Source organism: Rhinolophus sinicus, chromosome 2 (assembly GCF_057876585.1).
Source record: "Rhinolophus sinicus isolate RSI-liver-muscle chromosome 2, RSI-T2T, whole genome shotgun sequence".
NCBI classification, from domain to species: Eukaryota; Metazoa; Chordata; class Mammalia; order Chiroptera; family Rhinolophidae; genus Rhinolophus; species Rhinolophus sinicus.
In genome coordinates this window covers 122,548,335-122,573,174 of record NC_142502.1, presented here as the reverse complement: position 1 = coordinate 122,573,174, position 24,840 = coordinate 122,548,335, and the positions used below count along the sequence as shown (strand labels likewise).

At 43.0% G+C, this 24,840-nt stretch overlaps 1 protein-coding gene across 1 annotated transcript in view; it reads right to left on the bottom strand.

Moving 5' to 3' along the window:
• RFX8 (regulatory factor X8) overlaps positions 1–13,751 on the bottom strand; it is a 59,168-nt gene extending 45,417 nt beyond the window's left edge. The window contains exons 1-2 of the mRNA XM_088794426.1: positions 13,470–13,751; positions 7,366–7,489 (exon numbers count right to left, since the gene is read on the bottom strand). Of these exons, the coding sequence (XP_088650552.1) occupies positions 7,366–7,489; positions 13,470–13,543 (198 nt within the window). The 5' untranslated portion in view covers positions 13,544–13,751. The remainder of the gene's footprint in view (positions 1–7,365; positions 7,490–13,469) is intronic.
• Between the last annotated feature and the right edge of the window lie 11,089 nt (positions 13,752–24,840).

Below are 24,840 nucleotides of genomic sequence, written 5' to 3'. Positions count from 1 at the left end.
AGACATACACCCGGGTACTTACATCCCCAAGCATTTAGCTAAAATTTGGTTTTAAAACTTAAAAAACCCTCCACTGCAATCACCCACAAAGAAGTAGACAGAGGAGGAAGTGTGAGGGGATTTCTTGTTTCAAGACCACCCCTTACCTGTGAAGGGTGTGTGGGACCAGGTGTTGTCCGGTCACCTTAGGCCTAGCAGGAGAGGATTCATGGATTCACTGAAGAGCTTGTGAGGCCCCTGCAGTTAGTGTCTGACCAGGGCATAGGACTCCTGGAGGCTGAGAGATGGGCTGGCAAGAGGCCTGGGTGGACAGGCAGAAGAGAGTGCCTACTTGTTTCAGCTGGCACACCCATGGTCTGCTCAGGTCAAGAACAACCGAGTAATTTTTGTGACCAGAAGTTGGCTACATGTGAGAAACAGCTGGCATGTGGGACAGCCCAGACTCTGCCCAGCTAGATTCCCAGGATGAGGAGTCAGGCTTCAGAAAGAGTCATTCATCAAGGCAAGGGATGCCTACTAGAACATTCTCCAGAGCTGTTCTGAAGAAGCCACCAAATGGATCAGGAGACAGGTGTCTGCCTGGCCCCCAAAGCAGGAAGCCTTGCAGTGGGAACTTTCCAGCCATTTTAACCTCCCCCTCCCAGAAGGGTCAAACCAACACCCAGGAAGGTGGAGGGAGAGGAGGAGGGACGCAAGAAGAAGCTCCCACACCTAGTTTTCTGCGGGCAAGTGACCACACAAGCACACGAGAGGAGATGGGGAAAAGATGCCGCTTTCAACCCAGTTCAGAATACAGAACTGGAAATTTCAAGCATCAGACTGACACTGTTCGGTAAATTAGAGTGACAACAGGCTTTGTATCTCCCAAGGATTTCTTGAGAAGTCATGCTCCCCACTCAAATGCTCCTTCAGGGGCTGAGGAAGAACCACTCAATGAGGATCTCCAAAGAGACCTGGAAAAAAGACGAAGTCACAGTGTGATTCCTCCCTGTGCCCTGCTGGTCACACGTGCATGTGTGTGTGCAAGAGTGTGCAAGTCACCATGCACGTGGCTATCTGTTGACAATGAGGCCATAGCAGGTATTTATTTCCTTCTTTTTATGCACTTTTCTCCAATTCCCACATTTTCTGTATAGGGAATGTATTATTTTATAATCAGAAAAACATCAGTGTGTGTTATTTTAAAAAAAAGGAAGTCAGTGTTACGGAAATTCCCTCATCCACGTTAGATTATCACTTGCACCAGAAATGAGCATCACCCACCATGTGCCCGGGACGGCCAAAAGGAGCACGAAACACCCCAACATCTGCACAGGAACTGCTGTGGAATCTGGAATCGGCTCCTTTCCCAGGGGAGGAGGGAGGAAATGAGAATTGGGTATTTTGTTGTTTCTCTTGTAAACATGCTTTGGGGTCATATCCTTTTCCCCTTCCTCTCCCTTATCCACTTAGTCACAAATTCGGCAGCACAGGGTTCCTTCCCAATCTTAGCGCCACTGGACTGGCCTATTCTTCAGGCAAATTCCCAGCGAGAGCTGAAACAGTGTCTTGGGGAATGGATTCTAAGGGAAGTATTAAGATGAAAAATGCTAAAGAAATGCCCATTGTCACACACTGGAGTCCCTTTTTAACTTTCTTTGGAATACTCTGCAGTGAGGCTGCTCTGGAGGTGAAACAACTTCTAAGAAAATCTAAAAAAGATTTTGAAAAAGAGTCTTAGAAAATGTAGTAGGGATCATACACAGCCCATCATGTCTAGCTAGAGTCACCCCACTTCTACCTGATAAGGCTGCCAGGCAGGTAGCCAAGGAGAACCCAGGAGGGCATGGAGCAGGCCAGTGGAGAGAAGCAGAGTTCCCATGTTTTGAGGATAACCAGGAGAGGAGAAGAGATGCCTGGTGATTTAGAATCTAGTTGTGGGCTGTCTGAGATGAGAATCACCAGCCACACGTGGCTAATGAGCACTTGAAATGTGGCTAGTTTGAATTGAGATGGGCTTACATGTAAAATACACACCGGATTTTTGAGATTTAGCATGAAGAAAAGAATGAAAAAAACAACTCAATGATTTTTTTTTTTTTTTTTTTTTTTTTTTTTTAGTATTGATTCCATGGTGAAAAAGTAATATTTCTAATATTCTGGATTAAATTTAAAAATTATTGTCCACCTTTTAAAAAACTTAAAATGAGTATACTAAACTATTAGCATTTAAAATTATGTCTATGGCTCCTATTAAATTTCTTTGATTTTTATTAAAAATATAGCTAACATACAATATTATATTAGTTTCATAGTTAGTCAACATTTATGTACCTAAAGAAGTGATCAACATGATAAATCCAGCAACCACCTAATACTGTACCTGCTATCACAATACTTGACTATATTTCCTATGCTGTACATTACATTACATCCCTATGACTTATTTGTTTTAAACCTGGAAATTTGAGCCTCTTATTCCCCTTCACCTTTTTCCCCACCTTTTTAAATTTTTCAATTACAGTTGACATTCAATATTATTTTATATTAATTTCAGGTGTACAGTATAGTGGTTAGACATTTGTATAATTTAAGAAATGATCCCCTTGTCTAGTCTAGTACTCAATTGGGCAGTATAAATAATTATTACCATATTATTGACTACATTCCCTATGCTTTAGTTTATATCTGCATGACTATTTTGTAACTACAAATGTGTACTTTTTAATCCCTTCACCTTTTTCACCCTGCCTCCAACCATCTCTCATCTATCACCCCAACAAATCTAGTACCCATGTGACACCATACATAGTTATTACAACATTATTGACTATATTCCTTATGCTATAACCTACATCCCCATAACTACTTTGTAACTACAAATTTGTACTTCTTAATCCCTTCCCCTTTTTTTACAACCTCTAACCCCCCATCCCATCTGGCAGCCATCAATATCTTCTCTGTATCCATGAGTGTATTTCTGTTTTGTGTGTTTATTTTGTTCTTTAGATTCCATATACAAGTATAAGTAAAATCACACTGAATCTGTCTTTCTCTGTTTGATATTCCACTCAGTAAAATACCTTCCAGGTGTATCCACGCCACTGAAGATGGCAAGAACCCATTCCCTTCCATGGCCGAGTAATAGTCCCTTGTATATGCATACCACCTCCTCTTTATCCATTCTTCCATCAACAGACACCCAGGCTGCTTCCACCTCTTGGCCATTGTAAACAATGCTGCAATGAACATATGGACGCAAACATCCCCTCTAAGTAGCGTTTTGGGTTTCTTTAAATAGATACTGAGAAGTAGGATTACTGAGTCCTTCTCTGTCTCTTGCTATAGCCTGTTTTAAAGTCTATTTTGTCTGGTATAAGTATTGCTACCCCAGCTTTTTTTTTTTTTTTTTTTTTTTTTTTTTATGAGATAACTTTTTCCATCCCTTTACTTTTCATATGTATGTGTCTTTCAATCTGAAGTGAGTCTCTTGTAGGCAGCATATTAAGGGTTTTGTTTTCCTTTTCTTTTCTTTTTCTTTTTTTAAAGATTTTTATTAGGGAAGGGGAACAGGACTTTATTGGGGAACAGTGTGTACTTCCAGGACTTTTTTCCAGGTCAAGTTGTTGTCCTTTCAATCTTAGTTGTTGAGGGTGCCGTTCAGCTTCAAGTTGCTGTCCTTTCAGTCTTAGTAGTGGAGGGCGCATCTCAGCTCCAGGTCCAGTTGCCATTGCTAGTTGCAAGGGGTGCAGCTCACCATCCCTTGCGGGACTTGAGGAATCGAACTGGCAACCTTGTGGTTGAGAGCCCACTGGCCCATGTGGGAATCGAACCAGCAGCCTTTGGAGTTAGGAGCACAGAGCTCCAGCCGCCTGAGCCACGGGGCCAGCCCAAGGGTTTTGTTTTCTTATCCATTCATCCCTTCTGTGTCTTTTGATTGGAACGTTTAATCCATTTATATTGAAAGTAATTGTTGATAGATATGTAGCTATTGCCATTTTATTATTCATAATTTTGATTTTTTATTTTTCATCTTAAACCCCTCTAACATTCCTTGTAATACTGGTTTGGAGATGATGAACTCCTTTAGCTTTTTCTTGTCTGGGAAGCTCTTTATCTGTCCTTTGATTTTAAATGATAGTCTTGCTGGGGAGAGTACCCTTGTTTGTAGGTCCTAGCTTTTCATCACATTGAATATTTTGTGCCAATTCTTTCTGGCCTGCAAAGTTTCTGTTGAGAAATCAGTTGATAATCTTATGGGAGCTCCCTTACAAGTTACTAGTTGCCTTTCTTTTGCTGCTTTTAGGATTCTCTTTGTCTTTAACCTTTGGCATTCTAATTATAATGTGTCTTTGTGTGGGCCTGTTTGGGTTCATGTTGTTTGGGACTCTTTGCTCTTCCTGGACTTACACGTCTATTTCCTTTGCCAAGTTAGTCAAGTTTTCAGACATTATTTCTTCAAATAGATTCTCAATCCTTTGCTTTCTCCTCTTCTGGTATCTCTATGATGCGAATGTTGTTACATTTAATGTTGTCCCAGAGGTCTCTTAAACTATCCTTATTTTTTAAAATTCTTTTTTCTTTTTGCATTTCTCATTTGGTGTTTTCTGCTACTTTATCTTCCAAATAGGTGACTCGACCCTCTGCTTCATCTAGTCAGCTGGTGTTTCTTTCTATTGCATTTTTCATTTCAGTTATTGTATTTTTCACTTCTGACTGGTTCTTTTTTTATGGTTTCTATGTTCTTTTTTCTGCTTGCTGTCTCTTTGTTGAAGTTCTCACTAGTTCCTTGAGCATCCTTAAAACCATTGTTTGAAGTCTGTATCTTGTAGGTTGCTTGCCTCTATTTTGTTCTGTTCCTTTTCTGGAGTTTTCTCCTGTTCTTTCATTTGGGATGTATTTCTTCATTTCCTCATTTTGGCTGCCTCTCTGTTTTGGTTTTATGTATTAGGTAGATCTGCTATGTCTCACAGTCTTAGCCAAGTGGCCTTTTGTAGTAGGTGCCTGTGGGGCCCAGTGGCACAATCTCCCTGGTCACCTGCACCGGGTGTTCCAGGAGTGTCCCTTGTGTGTCCCCTCCTGTTATAGTTGAGCCTTGGTTTCTATTGGCACACCAGTGGGTGGGATTGACCCTATGGCTGATTGGCTGTGGGGTTTGGCCATGTTCACAGCTTACAGGCTGCTGTGCAGGGGAGGGTGGGGGTTTATGCCACTGAGTGGTATTCACCCCAGTGGGCCCTGGTGTCTATTGAGACTGCCCTTTGGGTGTGCCACTTGTGGGGCTAATTTTATGGTTCTCTGTTTTGGTCTGAAGCCAACCTCCAAGTATGTCGGTTCTGGGGCCTCTTGAGAGGGGCTCCAGTGCAGGCCCAGGTCATCCACTAACTGTGACCAGCCAGGGACTTTCTGGTAGGAGCTACAAAATGATCTGCAGTTATTCACTGACTCTGCTAACACTGGAGGCACATGGGAGAGGTCATGCTGTGAACTGAGGACATATGCCACCAGTATAGGGCCTGGGGTAGCTCTACAAAATGCCAGGAAACCCCGAGGCTTGCAGCCACCTGCTGGCTCCCTTAAGGTTCAGCCACTGATAAAGCCTCGTGCAGTATACAAGTTGGGTGAGGCAGGGTCTCAGGGAGTCACTAGAGTGGGAAGAGTTGTTGTCACCAGGTTAATATAAATTCTGGTTTGGTGCCAGTGCTGAACCTGGAGCTACTCAGTAAAAGTCTCAGAGCACACCGAGGCCAGTCACCACCTGCCTGGAGCCTGTGGACTCTGATAGTTTTCCAAGAAAGAGTTCAGTACAGGTGGGGCTGGCTGCTCGTAGAGAAAGTGCCTCCGGTGTTGGGCAAGTTGGGTGGGGCAGGGTCTCAGGTAGTCAGCAGGGTGATGCTACTGACGCTCACCAGACCAGTCAGATTTGATTTGACTGTAAGCATAGGGAAAGGCTTAACACAGGAAAGATGACCCCCACCTGCCAGCTGCATGGGAAAAGGACCCATCACAGGGAAAATGGCAACTATCCTCTAGTCCTCACTCTGATGCCACACACCTCAGTCTGTCCCCCACCGCTCATATGCTTCTGACCCCCTGAGTCACCACCCTTTTGCTGGAGCCCAGGATAAGTGCCTGAGAGTGAATGAGTCTGTACGCGGGCCCTTTAAGAGGATGTCTGGGTTTCCCACAGCCTTCCATTCCACCCGGATGGTCAGAATTCCCACTGTTTTTTACAGCCAGAAGTTGTGGGGGCTCTTCTTCCTGGCACCAGTACTCTGGGCTCAGGAGCCTGGTGTGGGGCTATGGTCCCTTGCTTCTCTGGGGGGAACCTCTGAGGCAGAGATATCCCTGCTGGTTCTCAACAACACAGGGAGATTTGGGGCCTCTTTCGTGTCTTCACCCCTCCTACCAGTCTCAAAGTGGCTTCTTTTTTATATCCTTAGTTATAAAACTTCTGTTCAGCTAGACTTTAGATGGTTCTCTAGGTTGGTTGTTCTATAATTTAGTTGTAATTGTAATGTGTTCATGGAAGGAAGCAGGCAGTGTTTATCTGCTCCACCATATTGGATCCCCCATTAAATTTCTATTGGACAGCATTGGACTAGATTCCATGAGGCCCAGTCAAACTTGCAATTAGAGTAGGTGAGATATTCCTTTTCTTTAGAGTACTTATCTTCTTCTGCTCCATTTCCCCACTTAACATTTATCCCACCTAATATACTAAATATTTTATCTCACTTATCTGTCTCCCCTAACTATAATAGAATGAGTTCAATATAGGTAGGAATTTTTCCCTGTCTTGTTCATGTTATATCCCCACCATCTAAAATAGTACTTGGCACATAGAGGCTGTTCAATAAATATTTGTTGAATGTGGAAGGTCTCAGGTAGACTCTCCTTGTGTTAATGTTTGCTGTAGATTGTTTGTTCTAAACAAAGTTCCTGATAGAGCTTATAACCTCCAGAAGAAATCTTTAAGAGCCAATGCATTCTCTAAGTACAAGACAATTGTGAAAAGCATTGGTTGTCTGACACCACAGAGTGTCTCCTAGAATTTGTGTGGTGCTGAGTTTGGGCATTTCTATACATGGAATAATGGTCCAGAAAAACCTGGCTGAGTATTTGGAGCTGTCATAGTTGCATTTTCTTAGGTGTCACCCCATTCCTTACCTTTCCTGTGTCCACTATAAAGTGTGGACAAAGGACAGAATGGCTTTTCCATGGAGATGAAGTAGTATGTTAAGCATCTGGTTGGCTTCCCAGAGCAAAGCCACTTATACCGACTGAGAACACATTAGATCCAAGCAAATTCTAACAATTCCTAATCAATTAACTTGGGCACTTTTTTCACTCAGTGAATACTATATTTTTATCCTGACAACCTACCTTCCCAAATGTAGCTGGATTGACGTGGTTCTGGGCATTTTGCCCACAGGTCTCCACATAAATCTCATACATGAGGCAGCGAGGCACACTGTACCCTTCGCAAAGGTAGAAATTATCCACCAACCTATGGGAGAGGAAGACGAGGAAGAGGAAATTGGCATTTGTTTTTCTAGAGCAGGACATTTTGATAAGGATCAGTGGTCAGACACAAGTGTGGGAAATATGTTCAATTTATTGAATGCAAAAGCTCACCAATCAGCATCAATACTGTACCCTTTTGTTCTCAGCCCAGAGTTAAGTATATTGGTCGTTGGCCTTTAGATTATCAACAAGATGAGTTTTCTTGTTGTTTATATTTTTGGCATGTAGGCCTATTAAAAAGAAGCTCAAATTATTGGGCTCAGCAAACACTGTTTCATAGAACTTTATAAAGGCTACGGCCATGATCTCTATTACTATAAAGTGGAGAATTATTTACTCTCTAAGACACAAAGCAACCCCTTGCCCCTTGCAGCCTATCACCCCTGCAGGTGACTGCAGGAGCCAGTGTGGCTTCCCAGTTCTCACATACCTGTGACGCAGGGCACAAGGGCACAGCTTTTCCTCCCTCCCTCTCTACCTCTGAAGCAGTTGTTTGCATGATTTTTAAACGCAGGTGATTTAGGGTGGGCCACTATATTTTGATTCTTTAAATTACAATGAGATGTAAAATGCAAAACACCAAGAGACAGGTGGTATACTTTCACTCTCCTTTAACTCCCACTGGGGACAGAGCTAAGTGGCATTCAGGTGTGATCTGCAGCACCCTAGGACTCTGCTCAGGGTGGGGCCCTCAACTGCCCGAATGCCCCTGGGCCCTGCCGGTGGCTCACAGCCCACAGCTGGCCCATAGGAACAGCCAGTGCCTGTTGCAGCAGTAGGTATGTGAGTGTGTGGGGGCAAGTAGTGAGGGTGAGTGGCGTCACAAAAAGTGGTCCATAGTAACATCAATCACAGCCTTCCCTTTCCTGGGGACAGACTGTCAGTTTTCTCCTCATTCTTTTCAAGAAATACATAAAGCCAGATAGCATAATTTTTAAATACAGAAGAATTTTTTAGCAGTTTACCAACAACACATCTTTTCCTTTCTTATTGATGATATATAGCTTATTTTTTGCAATGAGGCATGCTGAAGCCTAAATTTACTTTTCTTAAAAGCCTAAGACCACAGTCACAGTTGCTAACCCCATCGGCTTCCCAGAAGCAGGCAAAATCAATATATGGGGTTCGGGAGTGCAATCTTTGACTCCGTATTGGTTCCTTGGGTAATAAATTACCACAGGCCAGGTGGCTTAAAACAATAGAAATTATTCTCTCACAGTTGTGGAACCTGAAAGTCCAAAATCAAGGTGTTGGTTCCTTCCAGAGGCTTTGAGGGAGTATCAGTTCTATGCTTTTCTCCTGGCTTCTGGTGATTGCTGGAAATCCTTGGCCTTCCTTGGCGTATAGATGCATCACTCCAATGTCTGCCTCCATCTTCACTTGGCCTTCCCCTCTCTGAGTGTCTCCTTTCCTCTTCTTATAAGGACACTAGTCATTGGATTAGGTCCACCCTAATCCAGTGTGATTTCCTCTTAACTAATTATATTTGCGAAGATCCCATTTCCAAATAATGTCACATTCTGAGGTTCCACATGGGCATGCATTTTGGATGATACTATTCAATCCAGTACAGGCCCAAGGAAGAGATTTTCTGAGATTCCCCCATAACGTCACTGTGGGAACCTGACACCTCAGATATTTCACAATGGTTTAAGTATATCTGCTAGAGCACCAATTATTGGATTTTTAAAAATTTTTTTTTATTTTTCAATTACAGTTCGCATACAATATTATATTAGTTTTAGGTGTACAATGTAATGATTAGACATTTATATAACTCATGAGGTGATCACCCCAATAAACCTAGTACTCATCTGATACCATACATTGTTATTACAATACAGCACCAATTATTTGGCTCAAGGTTGAATACAAGGTGATATCTGTCGGTGGAGGAGGGGAGTGGCAAATTCATATATGTAGGTGATATTTATATTTCTGTAGTTAAGACACCACTTGTTGATATATTAAAAACGTATACCTGAAGTTTTCACAAAAAATTGTTGGTTCACCTTGGGGAACTGTAGAAAAAAAATGTGACAGGCATTCAATTCAAACCCACTTTTGGCCATCACTCAGAACATAGCAACTAATTTGGTCACGGAATATGGTCTCAAAAAAGAGCTGTGCAACACACCCATTCCTTCAAATGAACTCTGAATTGTTGCAAATTGTTCTTCCTTGTCACAGAACTTCATTTTCTCAGCATCTGTGCACTGCTATCCCCCATTTCAAAATGGCCATACTGCGTCTACTATCAATGAGAATAATCATAAAGGTCTATGACAGAGTCTTTCCTCTGCCACACACATCAGGACAGGGCTGCCGCCTGGTTTGGAGCCCCGTGATGCTGCTTGCTGACTTTGCTGCTTGCATCCTGGCTGCTCTGAGATTCATCCCATCTCTGTTGGTCCATTTCCCAGAGTTCCCAGCCAGATCTCAGAGACTGGCCTGTGGTAGGCAGGCAGCATGCATTAACTGAACCGATGGAAGTTTGGAAAGTGGGCTTTAATTTGTCCTGGACAAGCATCTCTGGTCAGGGGCATGCCGTTACTTCAGCTCAAACAGCAGTTGCATCACCATTTTATCTCCACATGCACAGGAAATTGTGGTCATGACTATTCCCCAGGGCTTTGAACTTCACAGGCCCAGGTTTAAATTCTGACTGTGCGACAATGCATAGAGTGCCTGGCAGACAGACTGGCACATGGAAGCTCATGTCATATGGATCCAAGGAGAGGCTGAATGGGGAATGTGCAGGCAGTAGGGCTGGGCAGATCTGGTGATTGGTCAAGGGTTTTACGCTGTGCCACCAAATGTCATTGGGTGATACACCATGAGAAAGCTCGTCCAAGTTTGAAGTGGGTCAGATCACTAAATTCCTTGCTTCACTGTATAATAACAGTATTATCCTGGTCTCACTAGCAGACAAAGTTGATGGCTAAGATCTTGAGAACATTCATGACGTTCTCCTAGTTCTGAATGATGGCCGATCTGATAACGTCTAACTTCAGAGCCTGCATACCTAGTCCTACAGTTCTCACATTTTCTGAGTACTCCTTTTTGTCATAAAGAAAAACATAACATTGGGAATTATAGTGCCCTTTGATTCAGCCTGATGAAAAGGTACTATGAATTCTGTGCCTTTCAAAATGAATGTGCATTTTATTAATTTCAACGAGTCTGCAGAAATTTGAAAAAGTCATATTTCCATGCAGGAAATGGTTATTTAGTCTACAGCCAGGCTCATGCATGGAGATTAGAAGACTCTTTCGCCTGAGGTCTGAAGCCAGGGGTCCACCAGTCTGTTGGATCCGCACGACTCTGCCAGCAGGGTAAGTCAGATCACTGCTCTCCAGCCTTGTGTTCTCCCCAGAGGTCTGACCACTTCTCTCCTCATTTCTACAGTCCTTCCTGTCTGTGAAACAGAAAACTCCTATTACTTCTGTTTCCAAAGACTGTTTGCTCTTGGCGGGACCTTTCTTGTTCCTTGGGGAATGTGTCATACGCTAATGACAGTGGCACTGAAATCTCTAAGAAATGTTGGGGGCCTAATAGTGACTGAGTAGAAAATGAAACAATCAAGTAATGCTGAAAATGGAGCATTTCTTCCATGTAACCACAATGCGGCTCTCCCTGGTCTTCCACTAGGAAGCCTGAGCTCCCCACTGGTACCCATGCCCCCTCTTGTAGGAAGCTGGTCTTCCTGGGTATCTTCTAACGTCCTCCAGGCTACCAAGGCTCTGGATTACAAACTGAGGGGCTCTGTTGTGGTTTTTGAAAAATTACTTATTTTTTAATTGTGAAAAAATATACATAGCAAAAAATTTACCATTTTAAAAAGTACAATTCAGTAGCATTAAGTACCTTCACATTGTTGTGGAACCATCACCGCCATCCACCCAAACCACTCTTTCCATCTTACAAAATTGAAACTCTGTCCCCATGAAACACAAACTTTCCATTCCCTCTTTCCCCCAGTCCCTGAAAACCACCACTCTACTTTCAGCCTCTATGAATTTGACTACCCTAGGTTCCTCATATAAGTGGAATCATACAGTATTTGTCCTTTTGTGACTGGCTTAGTTCACTTAACGTAATGTCCTCAAGGTTCATCCCTGTTGTAGTGTGTGTCAGAATTTCTTTCCTTTTTAAGGCTGAATAATAGCCCACTGTATGTATAGATCACATTGTGTTTGTCCATGCATCCGTGGATGGACATTTGGGTTGCTTCTACCTTCTGGCTATTGTGTATAATGCTGTTGTGAACATGGGTGTACAAATATCGGTTCAATTCTTTGGGGTACATACCCAGAAGTAAAACTGCTGGGTCAGATGGTAGTTTTACTTTCATTTTTTTGAAGAATCTCCATACCGTTTTCTACAGCAATTGTACCATTTTACAATCTCACCAACAATAGTACATGAGGGCTCCGGTATCTCCATGTCCTCACCAACACTTGTTATTTTCTACTTTTGTTTGTTTGATAATAGCCATCCTAATGGGTGTAAAGCAGTTGGGGCTGTGTTTTTACTGTCTGTGTTAAAACCACCAGTATCAGTGATGGGTTAAACATTCCACCTCCTATACTGGATGCCTAGAGGCCAGTCCTCCATAGGACACTCTGCCCCTTCCCACCTCCATTGTCCCACCCCTCTCCCTCCCCTTGAATAGCCAGACTCCTGTGGGTCAGAGGCCTGTAAGGGTAGGAGTTCATGGCATAGGACTTAGTGCTGGCTGCTAAAATGGTCTATACCACCCCAAGTGATTTAGGGTGCCTCCGCTGTGTGCAGCCTGCTTTTCTCAGTTCACAAATGACCTTAGGAGGATGTCCAGGTATTTAAAAAAATCTCTTCTCATTCTTTCAGGTCTTTGGAGCATAATTTCAAACCCTAGAACCTCCAATTTATTAAATGGTTGAGAAATGCATCCTTAGAGTCCTTTCTTCCAAGGAGCTGATAGCTGAGGGGTCAGAGTGAGTGTAAAAGAAATAGAGCACTGCTGTGTAATACTCTGAAAACATCGTGTTTTAATATTTATTCTTTTGGGTTTTTTTTTTCTTATGTAAGATAAAATATATCAAACATTTTCTTTTGGAGGAAAGGGGTAACCATTTAGGCCTTTTTGGGCCTAATCACAAACACACCCTTCATTTTTCTATTTCACTCACATAACTTTTAGAACGTTTTTCCTGAGAAATATTCCTTGAAGCTTAAAAAAAGAAAAGCAATCAGATCTCTACTAGTTATTCACCTTATAAAACTGAGGTTTTAGAACTGGTTTCAATTATTTTTCTATTTATGAAGAGCTACAAACCCATGAGTTTCATTGGTCCCAAGGGCTCAGGGTATTTTTCTTTCCAGTTTTTTTCTGCCACTATTTAAACAGCCAGAAGTGAATTTCACAAACAATGTGGAATGCATTGTTACAGCTAAAAATTGCTTTGCTTTAAGTTAAAAAACATCTCATTCTGGATCTCAGACTAAGAAAACATTTCCTCTCCTGGGCAACGCCCCCGTGTTTTCCGAGGTATATGTAAGCGCCAGTCCGACCAACAAGCCCCCTCAGTGTGGGGCAGGCTGGATTGCTTCCCGCGGGAAGAGTCGCCAACAAGGAAGCCCCGAGATGGAAGAGCCACGCTACCCATCGCTGCTCACTCCCGACATGCAGGCCTTTGCTGCATGTACGTGTTGGGTGTCCAGCCCCGTCCCCGGCTCAAGTCAACCGGCATTAAAAGGCGCGGGTCCTGGGTGTGAACAGCTGTCCTTTTAGACGTTTTATCAGGGCTCCGAGCGTGAGCTGTCGCTCCTCGCATTTGGCCTTGGCCGGAGGTCCTGGGGGCAGCAGCGGATGCAGTAACGCTTCCCCGCTTTTTGCCCCACCTCTTCCATTCCTGGGGCCCGGAGCGCCCCACCCGCCCCGACCTCGAACCCCGGCGGGTAGGAAGGCACCGGCCGCTCACCACTGGATGATGCCACTGTGCAGGCCCAGGCAGCCCGCGTCGCCCGCCGGGGAGGCCCGCACGCCCTCAGCCATGGCTCAGCCCAGGCCCGCAGCTCTGAGGCCGGGCGCTGGTGTCGGCGCGGCACCCGTCAGGCCGCCGCCGCTCCTCGGTGTTTACTTTAGAGCAGGGCGCGCGGGGGGCACCCGGGGCGCGAGGCGCGCGGGGGCTGCGAGGGCGCGAGGGGCGCGGAGCTGAGCCAGCCGGGCTGGAGCCCCCTTCGTGCGCGGCGGAGGATGCTGAGGCCACGCGCTGCACCCTGGTGTAAGCATTAGGTGGGGGCGGAGAGGGATTTCAGGTCCCCCAGCTCAAAAAATCCAAAGACGGAAAGACGCGTGGCGCTCCTATCACCTTTCTACCGATCAATCAAACAAGCAACAAAAACCAATGTACGTAATATTTCACATCAGGTCACTACCGTGTTTGATTAGCAGTGGTCCTCAACCCTGACTATACTTTGGAATTACTTGGGCAGGTTTCAAAAACATTGGCGCTCCAGGGCCACCCCAAAGGTTCCGTTGTAATGAGTGGGGGGCTGGGCAAACCGGCTTTTACAAGCTCCCCAGGAGTTTAGTGACACTAACGTGCACCCTGGGCTGAGAGCCAGTGGTCCTGGGAACTTTGAGGGAGGTGCGGAAGTGAGGACTTTTAAGAGGCCGGTGGCAGCTGCGTTGAGGGCAGTCCTAGAGTAATCCCCCAGTCTGCAGACAGGCCCTGGCAGTCTTTACCCTCAAGAGCTATTTAAATTAATGTCCTTGCTGTGTGACCCTGAGCTGCTCACTCTCTCCCAACCTCACTTCTCTGTGGTTAGTATGAGAATTAAGTGAGTTAGGGCGAGTTGGTGCCGTGAGTAAGAGCTCAGTCAGCCACTCGTTACTCTGACTGATGACTGCTTAAAAGTCCCTCATAAGGATTTCTTCATCTAGATTAAAAACACATTTGACAATTGAACAATAAAACAGCCCAATTAAAAAATGTGCAAAGGACTTGAATATCTTCTCCAAGAGAACACATGCAAATGACCAATAAGCACATGAAAAGATGCTCCACATCGTTAGTCATTAGGGAAATGCAAATCAAAACCACAAGTCACACTACTCCACACTCGTTTGGGATTGCTATTATTTTTAAAAAGAAAGACAAACAAGAAAATAAGTGTTGGCAAGAATGTGGAGAATTCAAACCTTGTTCATTGTTCATGGGAATGTGAAAAGGTGCATCTGGTATAGAAAACAGGTGGTTTCTCAAACAATTAAACATAGAATTACCATATGATCCATTAATCTATCTTCTGGGTCTGTACCCTAAAGAACTGAAAGCAGGGACTTGAACAGATATTTGTAATTTGTACCCCCAGGTACACAGCAGCATTATTTACAATAGTTAAAAGGCAGAAGCAACTCAGTGTCCATCATCAGATGAATTGGTAAACAAAATGTGGTCTATACAGACAATGGAATATTATTCAGCCTTAAAAAGGAAAATCTTACACTTACTACAGTATGGATGAACTCTGAAAACATTATGCTAAATGAAATATGCCAGATACAGTAAGATGATTCCACTTATATGAGGTACCTAGAATGGTCAAACTCATAGCGAGGAAGAATGGTGGTTTCCAGGGGCTGGGGGAGGAGAAATGGGCACAGAATTTAATGGATACAGAGTGTTAGTTTGGGATGATGAAAAAGTTCTGGAGATTTATGGTGGCGATGGTTACATTACAAAGTTTATGTACTTAATGCCACTGAATTGTACACTTAAAAAATGGTTAAAATGGTGAACTTTATGTTATGTATATTTTATCACAATAAAACAACAACAAAAAACAAGGCAGAGATTCATTTAGCAAACAGTGCTGACTGCCTCCCATGTGACAGCATGGGAATGTAGTTGTTGGGACATACCAGCAGAGATCTCCAGGGCCAGCATGGGGACACCGTCATCAGTCATCAGGGCATCAGGCACAAGGCTCAAGAGCAGTACAGACCAGAGAGCACAGGATACTCAGTGAGGAGCCTGAGCCTTGAAATTTGACCAGATCACCGGAGCCAACACTGGATGGTATCGCGCTGCGCTCTCCTTTGGGGAGCTGAGCCAGAGATCAGCCTGGTCCTGAAGCGTGAGGAGGATTTGGTGGGGAATGTGGGATAGGGGTGGGGTGAGTGGGTGGATGGGAAGGACTTATAATCAACAAGTGACGGGGGCAAACATCCTGGGCATCCTGCAGTGGGGCCGATCCTGCTCCATAACCTTCCATCCCTCATGCTGGTCCTGCAGCAGCTCCCTGCCACCCAAGAAACTTCCCAAGATGCCCACCCACATCCACAGAGCCTGGAAATAAGCAAGAGAAGAGCCTATTGTTATTTAGGGGCTACTCAATGTCCTATTATGTCATTGCTGACTATGTAATATTTGCAAATTTACTGAACCCCAGTCAGTACTGGGCACTGGGACAGGCCTTGGAAATACAGTGGGACACCATGACCCTCTGGTTAACCAGTCGTCTCTTTGCTGTTGACTGCATCAACTTATAAGATGCTATGAAATGCAAATGTTAATATAACCTCCCCTTGCTGCAGAGCTGTTGAAGCCGGTTAGTTAGAGGACTATAGAAATGAAGCCATGGGGTTAATTTCACACCCTCCACCCAAAGGACCAGTTAATTTCATCTACGACAGGTGACAGCTGGTGTCCCCAGTTTGACCAGCCCTCTTATTGATGCGGACTATGAGTAGATACGTGCTAATGCAGTAACACTCAGATTTATTCGCAGCTTAAGCCTTCCTAATCTGCTAACGGGGCACAGGACGTGCCCCTCTGCACGTGACTCTTTTCGTAGCAGCATAATTAAGGTTTTCATTTGGGTTGAACATATAGCCACATAGACTGCTAAGCAGAATTAGATATAAGATCCATTTTCTGTTCAAAAGATGTTTAATTGCAACTGACATCAAAAACATTATTTTGCGTATCGGCTCTCTTGCACCTGAAAAGCCCAGTTTCCTTCTAACTCATGTCCAGCGTCTTCCCTTACCATCCTATACCATTAGAAGGGAAAAGAAATCTTAAAGTATATGTCAAATAGAATTTCAATTCCTTGTGTCACATTTGATGCACACAAAGCTTTTCCTCCCTCTGCTAGGCAATACATCTCTTTTAGCTGAACGGTGACTTCTCTTGCCTACTTCAGCCTAATTGGCTTCGAGATTATCTAATTAGCCTTATTTCACCGTCCAAAAGGGCACCAGCTGCGCCTTAGCCTTGCACAAAACCATCTCTGATTGGGGGTGCTTAATTTCATTCAATAATTACACTTATTCACTTTCTGTAGATGTACCAGGTGTCTTCAGGCAATAGATGTATTTTTAAATAAAGCTAACGAGTATAATGCATTTGGTCAAGAATGTACAATGCCATTGGCATCTGCTCGGACAGAGCATTACAGAGGACAGATGCCCCATTTTTGCCTGGACGAGACTCTCTAAGATTATTGGGCTCTAAACCAATAGCCACGGAGACTTTCAAACTATAGTGGAGCCAAACAATCCCACTCCAGAGATTTCAAATGGCTATCACGTGTTACACTTTCTTTGTCTAAATTCACCTTCTGAGTGTCTGGCTCATGTTCTAGTTGAAATTGATGGGAACACCATAATCGCAGGCATGTGTGTAATGGGAAAACCCGACTCCACACAAAGCACACCTCCTCCATTTCTTGAACTGAAATCCATGATTTGGAGCATCTGAAAATGTACCATTTCTGTTGAGGTTGTTTTCCACCAATCCACAGTTTTCCTTTTTCACATGAAAGGCTGGCCACATGTGGCGTAACAAATAATATTATCAGCAGAGGAACTCTGAGAATGTGGGGAATGAAAAGGAACAGCCTTCATCTCAGAATGCTTGTAAATTGTCATTTGTAGAATTGCACATTTGAACTCTTGTTCCATTAACAGTAGGATTTTTCTGGAAGTTTGATAGAAAACCAACCCAAACCAAAATGACATGTGGTTTCTTTTCTGCAAAGGAATAGTGGGAATTAAATAACATCTTATTAGAGCCGTTACATAACCTCAAAAGGCATTTGTCCAAATCATGATAGTGTGCAAAATCATAAATCATACCCTAATTCATTTAATCATTTTCCAAGATAACGGACAAAAGCACACTAAAGCAATTACATTGGGTTTGTGTAAATGCTATATTAAAAGTTTTTAGGAGTGCGGAGGCATCATCTTTTAAAAGCAGTTTTGAAATGGTAGCATTAGCTGACTTCTCACTGTGACAAAAAAGTCACCATAGTTCATATTATTATTTGGTAAAAAATACTCCAACAGCTGCTTGCTCCCTGCTGTTCTGCATGGAATTATCTCATCACATCATCCCCACCCTGAAGTGAATTTCACTAACGCATCCCCAAACCAAATACATGTTTGACACATTTTTCTGAAAGCAGCTAAAGGATAGCAGACCGCCTTTCAGTTGGTTGTGTGACCCCCATCTGCTAATTCGCAATTGGAATTCCCCAGCAGAGAGAGGCAAGACTGCCTTACACACAGCATCTGCCTGCATTCTTTGTTGCAGAACAAATGTAGACACATCATGATGGATGCCTGATGATTGTTAAAGTAAAGCATGTTTCATGCAAGAACCATGTCTTCACCTGGGTTAAAAACCACTGTATTAAACCCCCAAAGAGCCAGTCCAACATGCAGACATTGTGAAGATCGTCTTTGTCAAATATAATCTTCACCTGCCATCGCTATGCGGAGCCCAGACACTTGCCCAGTGCCTCTCATCTACATCGACTTGCAACTGAGTGGTCCAGGTCATACCTCTACCACCTGCCTCGGATAAGCTCGTGGCCACAGCACTCAGCTTGGCGACACTTCTTAGAAGCTTGCACAGGGAGTGGGAGAGCTGAGAGAGGCTCAGGAGAGAGGCCACGGAAGCCCGGGTGGGGATGGCTGGAGAGGGCACATAACCTGATAACCTTCTTGCGCCTAAGAGGCTTGGTTGTCCCTTCTGAAGTTGAGTTCGGCAGGATTCCTCTGTGTTCTCCAGCAAACTGCCTTCTCATTTGAGCTTCTTTGAGCCCATTTCCTTTTCTTATAATGAATTTATGTGCTTCTCATAGTTGTCATTTACCTTCTTAGTGAGGATTCTGGGAGAAGCAGGTTGTTCTCACACCAACCTAGAGGTGACTGTTTCGAAATATACTTGGTGATTCATGGCTAACCAGAGAAAGCCATTCACTCAACACATGTTTACGAAGTGCCTGTATGAGCCACATGCATGCTAGGGGTTAGGCAGATGTCAACAAGGACACATTGTAATGGTACCTGCCCTTTGGAACCCACGGTAATCACTGTCCTAGACAAAGACACAGGAATGAAAATAGGGCAACCCCCCAAAGATTCTGTAGAACAGAACATGTTAGATAGTGGTTGCAGGTGTAGCTAGGGACCTTGTGAGAAAGGTCATGTAGCTCGGAGCCACAGGGTGGGCCTCTCGGCAGGGAACATAGTGGGGACATCGCCAGACCCCACGGGCCCACAGAGTCCTCAGGAGTAAGAGGGGGCAAGTCCTCCAGGGAGGGGGATTGAGCCATGCTGCCACCAGAGTGAGCAGTGCCCTGAGGACAAGGGCACTGCCTCTGAGTGCTGGGGCCCAGGCCTGAGAAGGGACACAGGTGGGTGGGGTTTGCTGCAACAGTGTTAGCTTGTCTGCTGTCCTTGTGCAACTGTTTCTAGCTCTCTCCATTCTGTAGCGTGCCCTGGCTTAACCCATGTGGTCCTCCCACACAGTAAGCCTGGGGCCATCTTGGGGAAAGATGGGAGGGAAATGAAACTGAGAGATACATCATTTACCTAAGGAGACTGAGCATGATAGCAGAATACTGATTGAATCATTAACATTGGGCTAACTCTAGTACATCCAATGAAAACGTAGATTCCCATCCCCCCACCCCATACCCAGCGCATACAGAAGGAGAGCAGTACTTCTCAAGGTCTTATACACCAGTTTGAGAGTCCAATAGAGTTGAATGGGATTGTTTGCCTCATTTTACAGGGAGAAAAAGAAGACTTGAATCGACCTAGTCCAAAGTCATACCGCTGATAAGTGGCAGAGCACATAGGACCCCAGATTTAATCACTCTACAGGGGGAGGTTTCCTTTATTGTAAAACAGGGCTTTTAATAAAGTAGCCACTGGGGAGTGTAGTTGTGAGGCAAAAAGAAAGGAAGTCGATAAAGCTCTTAGCACAGTGCCTGATATATAGTACGTGCTCAATAAATTTTTGTTGCCTATTTTACAATTTTCCTTGCAAAGAAATATTTAAAATGGTTTCAGTTATTTTGAAATTTTTGGCATAGTAATAGTATTATGGTTATGTTTTTAAAGATAATCCTTATCCATTTTAAAGATACACACTCAAATATTTGCAGGTGAAATGAGATGATGTGTGAGATTTTCTTCAAAATAATCCAGTCAATAGGGTAGGGAGCAAGAGAGGGGAGGATAGCGAAAACATGATTGGCAGGTACTGAGGACTCCTGAAGCTGGGTGATGAGTAGGAGGGAGTTTGTTATACTCTGGTCTCCACTTTTGTGTGTGTTTGAAATTGTCCATAATGAAAAGTTCATATACTTGTATGTATATGTATTTTTTGAAGCTGTATTCTGGGGGTGATGCATAAAAGACATACACACATAGACATACACACACGTATAGACTAGTATCAGATCTGCCTAAAAACCCTCTTTAATGCCATTGCATCACGTTTGCCCATAAAACTCATGTAAACCTAGTATGTTATTGACAGCATAATTAGCACTAGCTCTAGTGTTTTATCAATCTGGCATTACTGGGACTCTGCTTTAGCATTCTGTAGAACACTCTTGCAGCTAAGTCTTCTGCAGAACAAAACAAAATAAAACAAAACAAACAAACAAAACCCAATTTCTCCTTTGGAAATTCCCCAATACTGTATCTCTCTTGGTGATTCACAGAAATATTATTATGTTAAAGGATCTGAGAGGTCCTGCAGCAAATAAGCCTGTGTAACTTCATTTAACCTAGTGTTTTTGAATTTGTCTACAGAATCCCACCCTTTCGCATTTGTTTGCTTCTTTGTCTGTTTTTGCATAACATCGATACCACTGACAAACACCTGAAGGATCCTGGGTTCCTTGGAACTCAGTTTGGGAAACACCGGCATGAGCTACATCATAGACCAAGTCAGGTCTTGCAGGTGGTCCTGGGAATGTCGGCTGCTGTTAGACAAAATGCTTTCTAGAGGTTTGACAAAAAGGAAGCTTAGTGTTCTTGTCTCATGCCTCTTTTGTCTACTTTTTTTCTCCCTTCTCTCCCTCCCCATGGCCCCAACCCCCACCACCACATATGGGGAGAAGAGGCAGGGGTGGCCTTGTGAGCACCTCTCTCACCTCTGCCACAGGACAGCATCTTTGCGGGAACAGGAGGCTGCAGAAACATTCCTGGCTCCTTGGGAATTGGGGTGAAGGCTGGACTCCCACTCTTCCCTACCCACAAGTGCTCACAGTTGGGTCTTCTTATGCCAAGCAGGATATAAGTCAGCACTTGGCTCCATCCAGGTAACGTGAAATTAAAAATACACATGTGGTCATGTTTTATACATTCAGCATTCTGATAGGATGTAAATCAGTGTTCTCTGGTGTTGCTCTCCGTGAGCCCTTGAACTCGTGTTTTCACTGTGCATTGAAAAGCACTATGAAACCTGAATTGACTGATCAATTTAGGATTTCCTTGCTCTGGCAGTTTTATTAAAAAACAAAAAAGACACTGTGATCATAACTGCTCTAGAAATACGCTGAGAGTCATAGAATGTTGATTCACAGACTCACTTTTTTATTTATCCGCCCACCACACAATTAGCCACTTCCCTTTCCGGACCCTTCTGCAGCGCAGCCAAAGTCCTGCTCACACCTTCCTCATCCTTCAGGCAGGCTTTCCTCTGTCAGCGGCCCCCAGGGCCTCTGGGATTCAGACATCTTCCGCCCCCTCCCTCCCTTTCTCCTCTGCTTGATCTTTATTCTTCTTTCTTTTCTGTCTCTCATTGTGCAGAGGGCTCCAAGGAGTTATAAACCTTGTGAGGACAAAGATGGTGATCGTAACACTAAATGCTAAACACAGTTCTCCTTAACACAGTTGTTAGCCATTGCATCACGTTTGCTCATAAAACTCATACAACACATTGGTGTCCATCCATCTATGCAATAGATATTTTTACTGTTTTGTAGGGAAAGACACTGCGTCTTTAGAGAAGCTAAACAGTTTCCTCAAGAGCATACAGTTGCAATTTTGTTGTAGCTAAATCGGTGACCTGCCTACATTTTTCCTTTGTTTACATTTCCGTCATTCTCTGGATCCTCAGTTTACCAAAAATAACTACAGTGACGTGACCACGCACCCGAAGATTTCTTCCCCTCTCCATTGGTGTAGGCCTACAGCTTCAAATATCTGTATAGAAATCATTCAGATTTGAGGAACTGCTTCTCTAGCCTCATCTCACTCAGCGCTCAGAAGCGCAGAACTTGCAGTTCCCTGAGGAGCTGCACATTTGCATGGCTTTGCACAAGCTGGAATCTCTACACTTATCTTCTGTTGGCTAACTGCTGTCCAGCCTATTTAAGCTTAATCTCCCCTTGTGCTGGAAGACTTTCCAGACCCCTTCTTCTTCAACCGTAAGTGGCGGTCCCCAGTGTCCTCCCACACCCTCGTGGGCTCAATTCCATCATAGTATTGCTCACAGTCTGTGTGCTTGGCTGTCCTCCCTTTAAAAAGTGTGCTCCTGAAGGTAGGCACTGACTAACATAGGGATGGACAGATACTGGTACCTTGTTTCCCTGAAAATAAGACCTAGCTGGACAATCAGCTCTAATGCATCTTTTGGAGCAAAAATTAATATAAGACCCAGTCTTATTTTACTATAATATAAGACCGGGTCTTTATACTATACTGTACTATACTATACTATACTATACTATACTATACTATACTATACTATAATACCGGGTCTCATTTTAATATAAGACTGGGTCTTATATAATATAATATAGTATAATATAATGTAATATAATATAATATAATATAATATAATATAATATAATATAATATAATATAATATAATACCGGGTCTTATATTAATTTTTGCTCCAAAAGATGCATTAGAGCTGATTGTCTGGCTAGGTCTTATTTTCGGGGAAACACGGTAGGTGTTGAGTAAACGTTTGTTGCATTACTATAATAATGAGAAGTGTGCTCTCAGAAGAGATGAGAGAAACTTGTATTTTGTGTTCCTTACCAGGACTGTGTCTTGCGTCTTTGGCTTTAGTATAATAGTTTCTATCTCACAAGTGGGGGTCGTATATTTGTTTGGACCCATCCTGGGAGCCATCACTTGAACTTCCTGACTTTGTTGCCTTTGCCACATCAGATACAGCCCACCATAAAGAGGCCTGCTGCATTTGATTTCCTCTGCAAGGAAGAAAAACAAAACAAAACAAAAGTCTCAAGTTATCATAAAACCCAGCACAGGAAAGCTTAAACAATGGCTCCTCAACTCAGCTCGCAGTTCCTCAAGTCCAACAAAGGCAACTCTTCTTCCTGGATAAAGCAGCTCTGCCAGGAATGAGAGGAACATTCACAATTCAGGTTGATGGTTCAGTGACTTTTGCAAACCCACAGGCTAGTCAAGGGAGAAGGGGCTATCACGGTCCCACTGGAGAGTGGATCCATTTAGTTTTGAGGATACGGTGGACAATAGCAGAATTACAGCGTCTTTAGACAATACACATGTTTAGAAACACACCATGAAATCACCAAATGTGTTGGAGGAAGCTGGGGGCCCATTGAGTCCCAGGTGATTGTATAGAAGGTAAATAGAGATTCTGTCCCTGTTCCCATCTGATACCTCCCTCTGACCACTGCTGAGAAAGGGTGCCTGCTTTCGCATCATTCAGTAGTGACGTCCTACCATGATGTCTGTTAGTAGTGTCATTATTTGTTGAGCACCATCTGATTTCATGATAAATTGAAAAAATTGTTTTCTCTACTTTCTTCCCTTCCTTTGGATTAATTTAGTATTTTTATCGATCCATTTTTTAAAAATCTTCTAGCAGTTTGGCAGTAACATCCTAAGTTTATTTTTAAAAAGATTATTCTAGAAATCACAACATAAATATTTAACTACTCAAAGTCTAAATTAATCAATACTGTTAGCCTACTCCTGGACAATAGAAGAAACTTGAAATCACTTAACTCCATTTACCTTTCTACCTATTTATAGAAAAACATTGTAATTTGTTTTAATTCTATCTTTTACCACTCCCCAGCATTAATATTTTGATGTATACAAGCAATGTTTGTTTGGTTTACCCATATATTTGCCATTTTCTTTTGCTTTTTGTTTTGTTCCTTCATTCATCACAGTACTCCCATCTGGCATCACTTTCCTTCTACTAAAAATTATCCTTTAGAGTTATTTTTATATAAGATCTGATCTTGGAAAACTTTCTCAGGTCTTATTTCTAAAAATATCTTTATTTCACTCACTTTCTTGAAGATGTTTACACTGGTTTTAAAATTCTTGATTGGCGTTTTTTGCCTTCAGCATGTTGAAGATACTATTCCACCATCTTCTGGCTTCTATCGTTGATGCTGAATAGTCAGTTGTAAGTCTGTTCTTTCTTTGAAGGCAATGTATCTTTTTTTTTCTGCCTTATTTTAAATTCCTTTGATTTCAGTGTTCTTCAGTTTGGCTATGATGGATTTAAGGTGTGCCTTTCTTATATGTTGACGTGCTTGGGATTTGTTTGTTTTCCTGAATCTATAGTTTAGTGTTGTCCATCAGCTGAGAAAAATTTTCAGCCGTTATCTCTTTAAATAGTTCTATCCCATTCTCTCTCTTCTCTCCTTCTGGAACTCTGAATTAATGGATGTTAGGCTCTCTTACTCTATTTTCCAAGTCTTTAAGTCTCTCCTCATATTTTTTTCCTTATGTCTAATTCATTTATTGAGTTTTTAATTTCAATTATCATATTTTTCATTTCTAGAAGTTATGTTTGATTATCCTACACATCTACTATATCACATTTTACAGTTTTTTGTTTCCTGCAGCCCTAAACTTTATAGCTTTTTATGAGCTTTTCTTTTTAAAAACGCACCAACTATTTGTTTTATTTTCTGACTGATAATTAATTATCTTAAGTCTTTAGTGCAGTTTCTCCAATCTACTATTTTGCCAGTTCTTGCCCAAGGTATCTGTTAGTTTGCATGCTTGTTTGCTT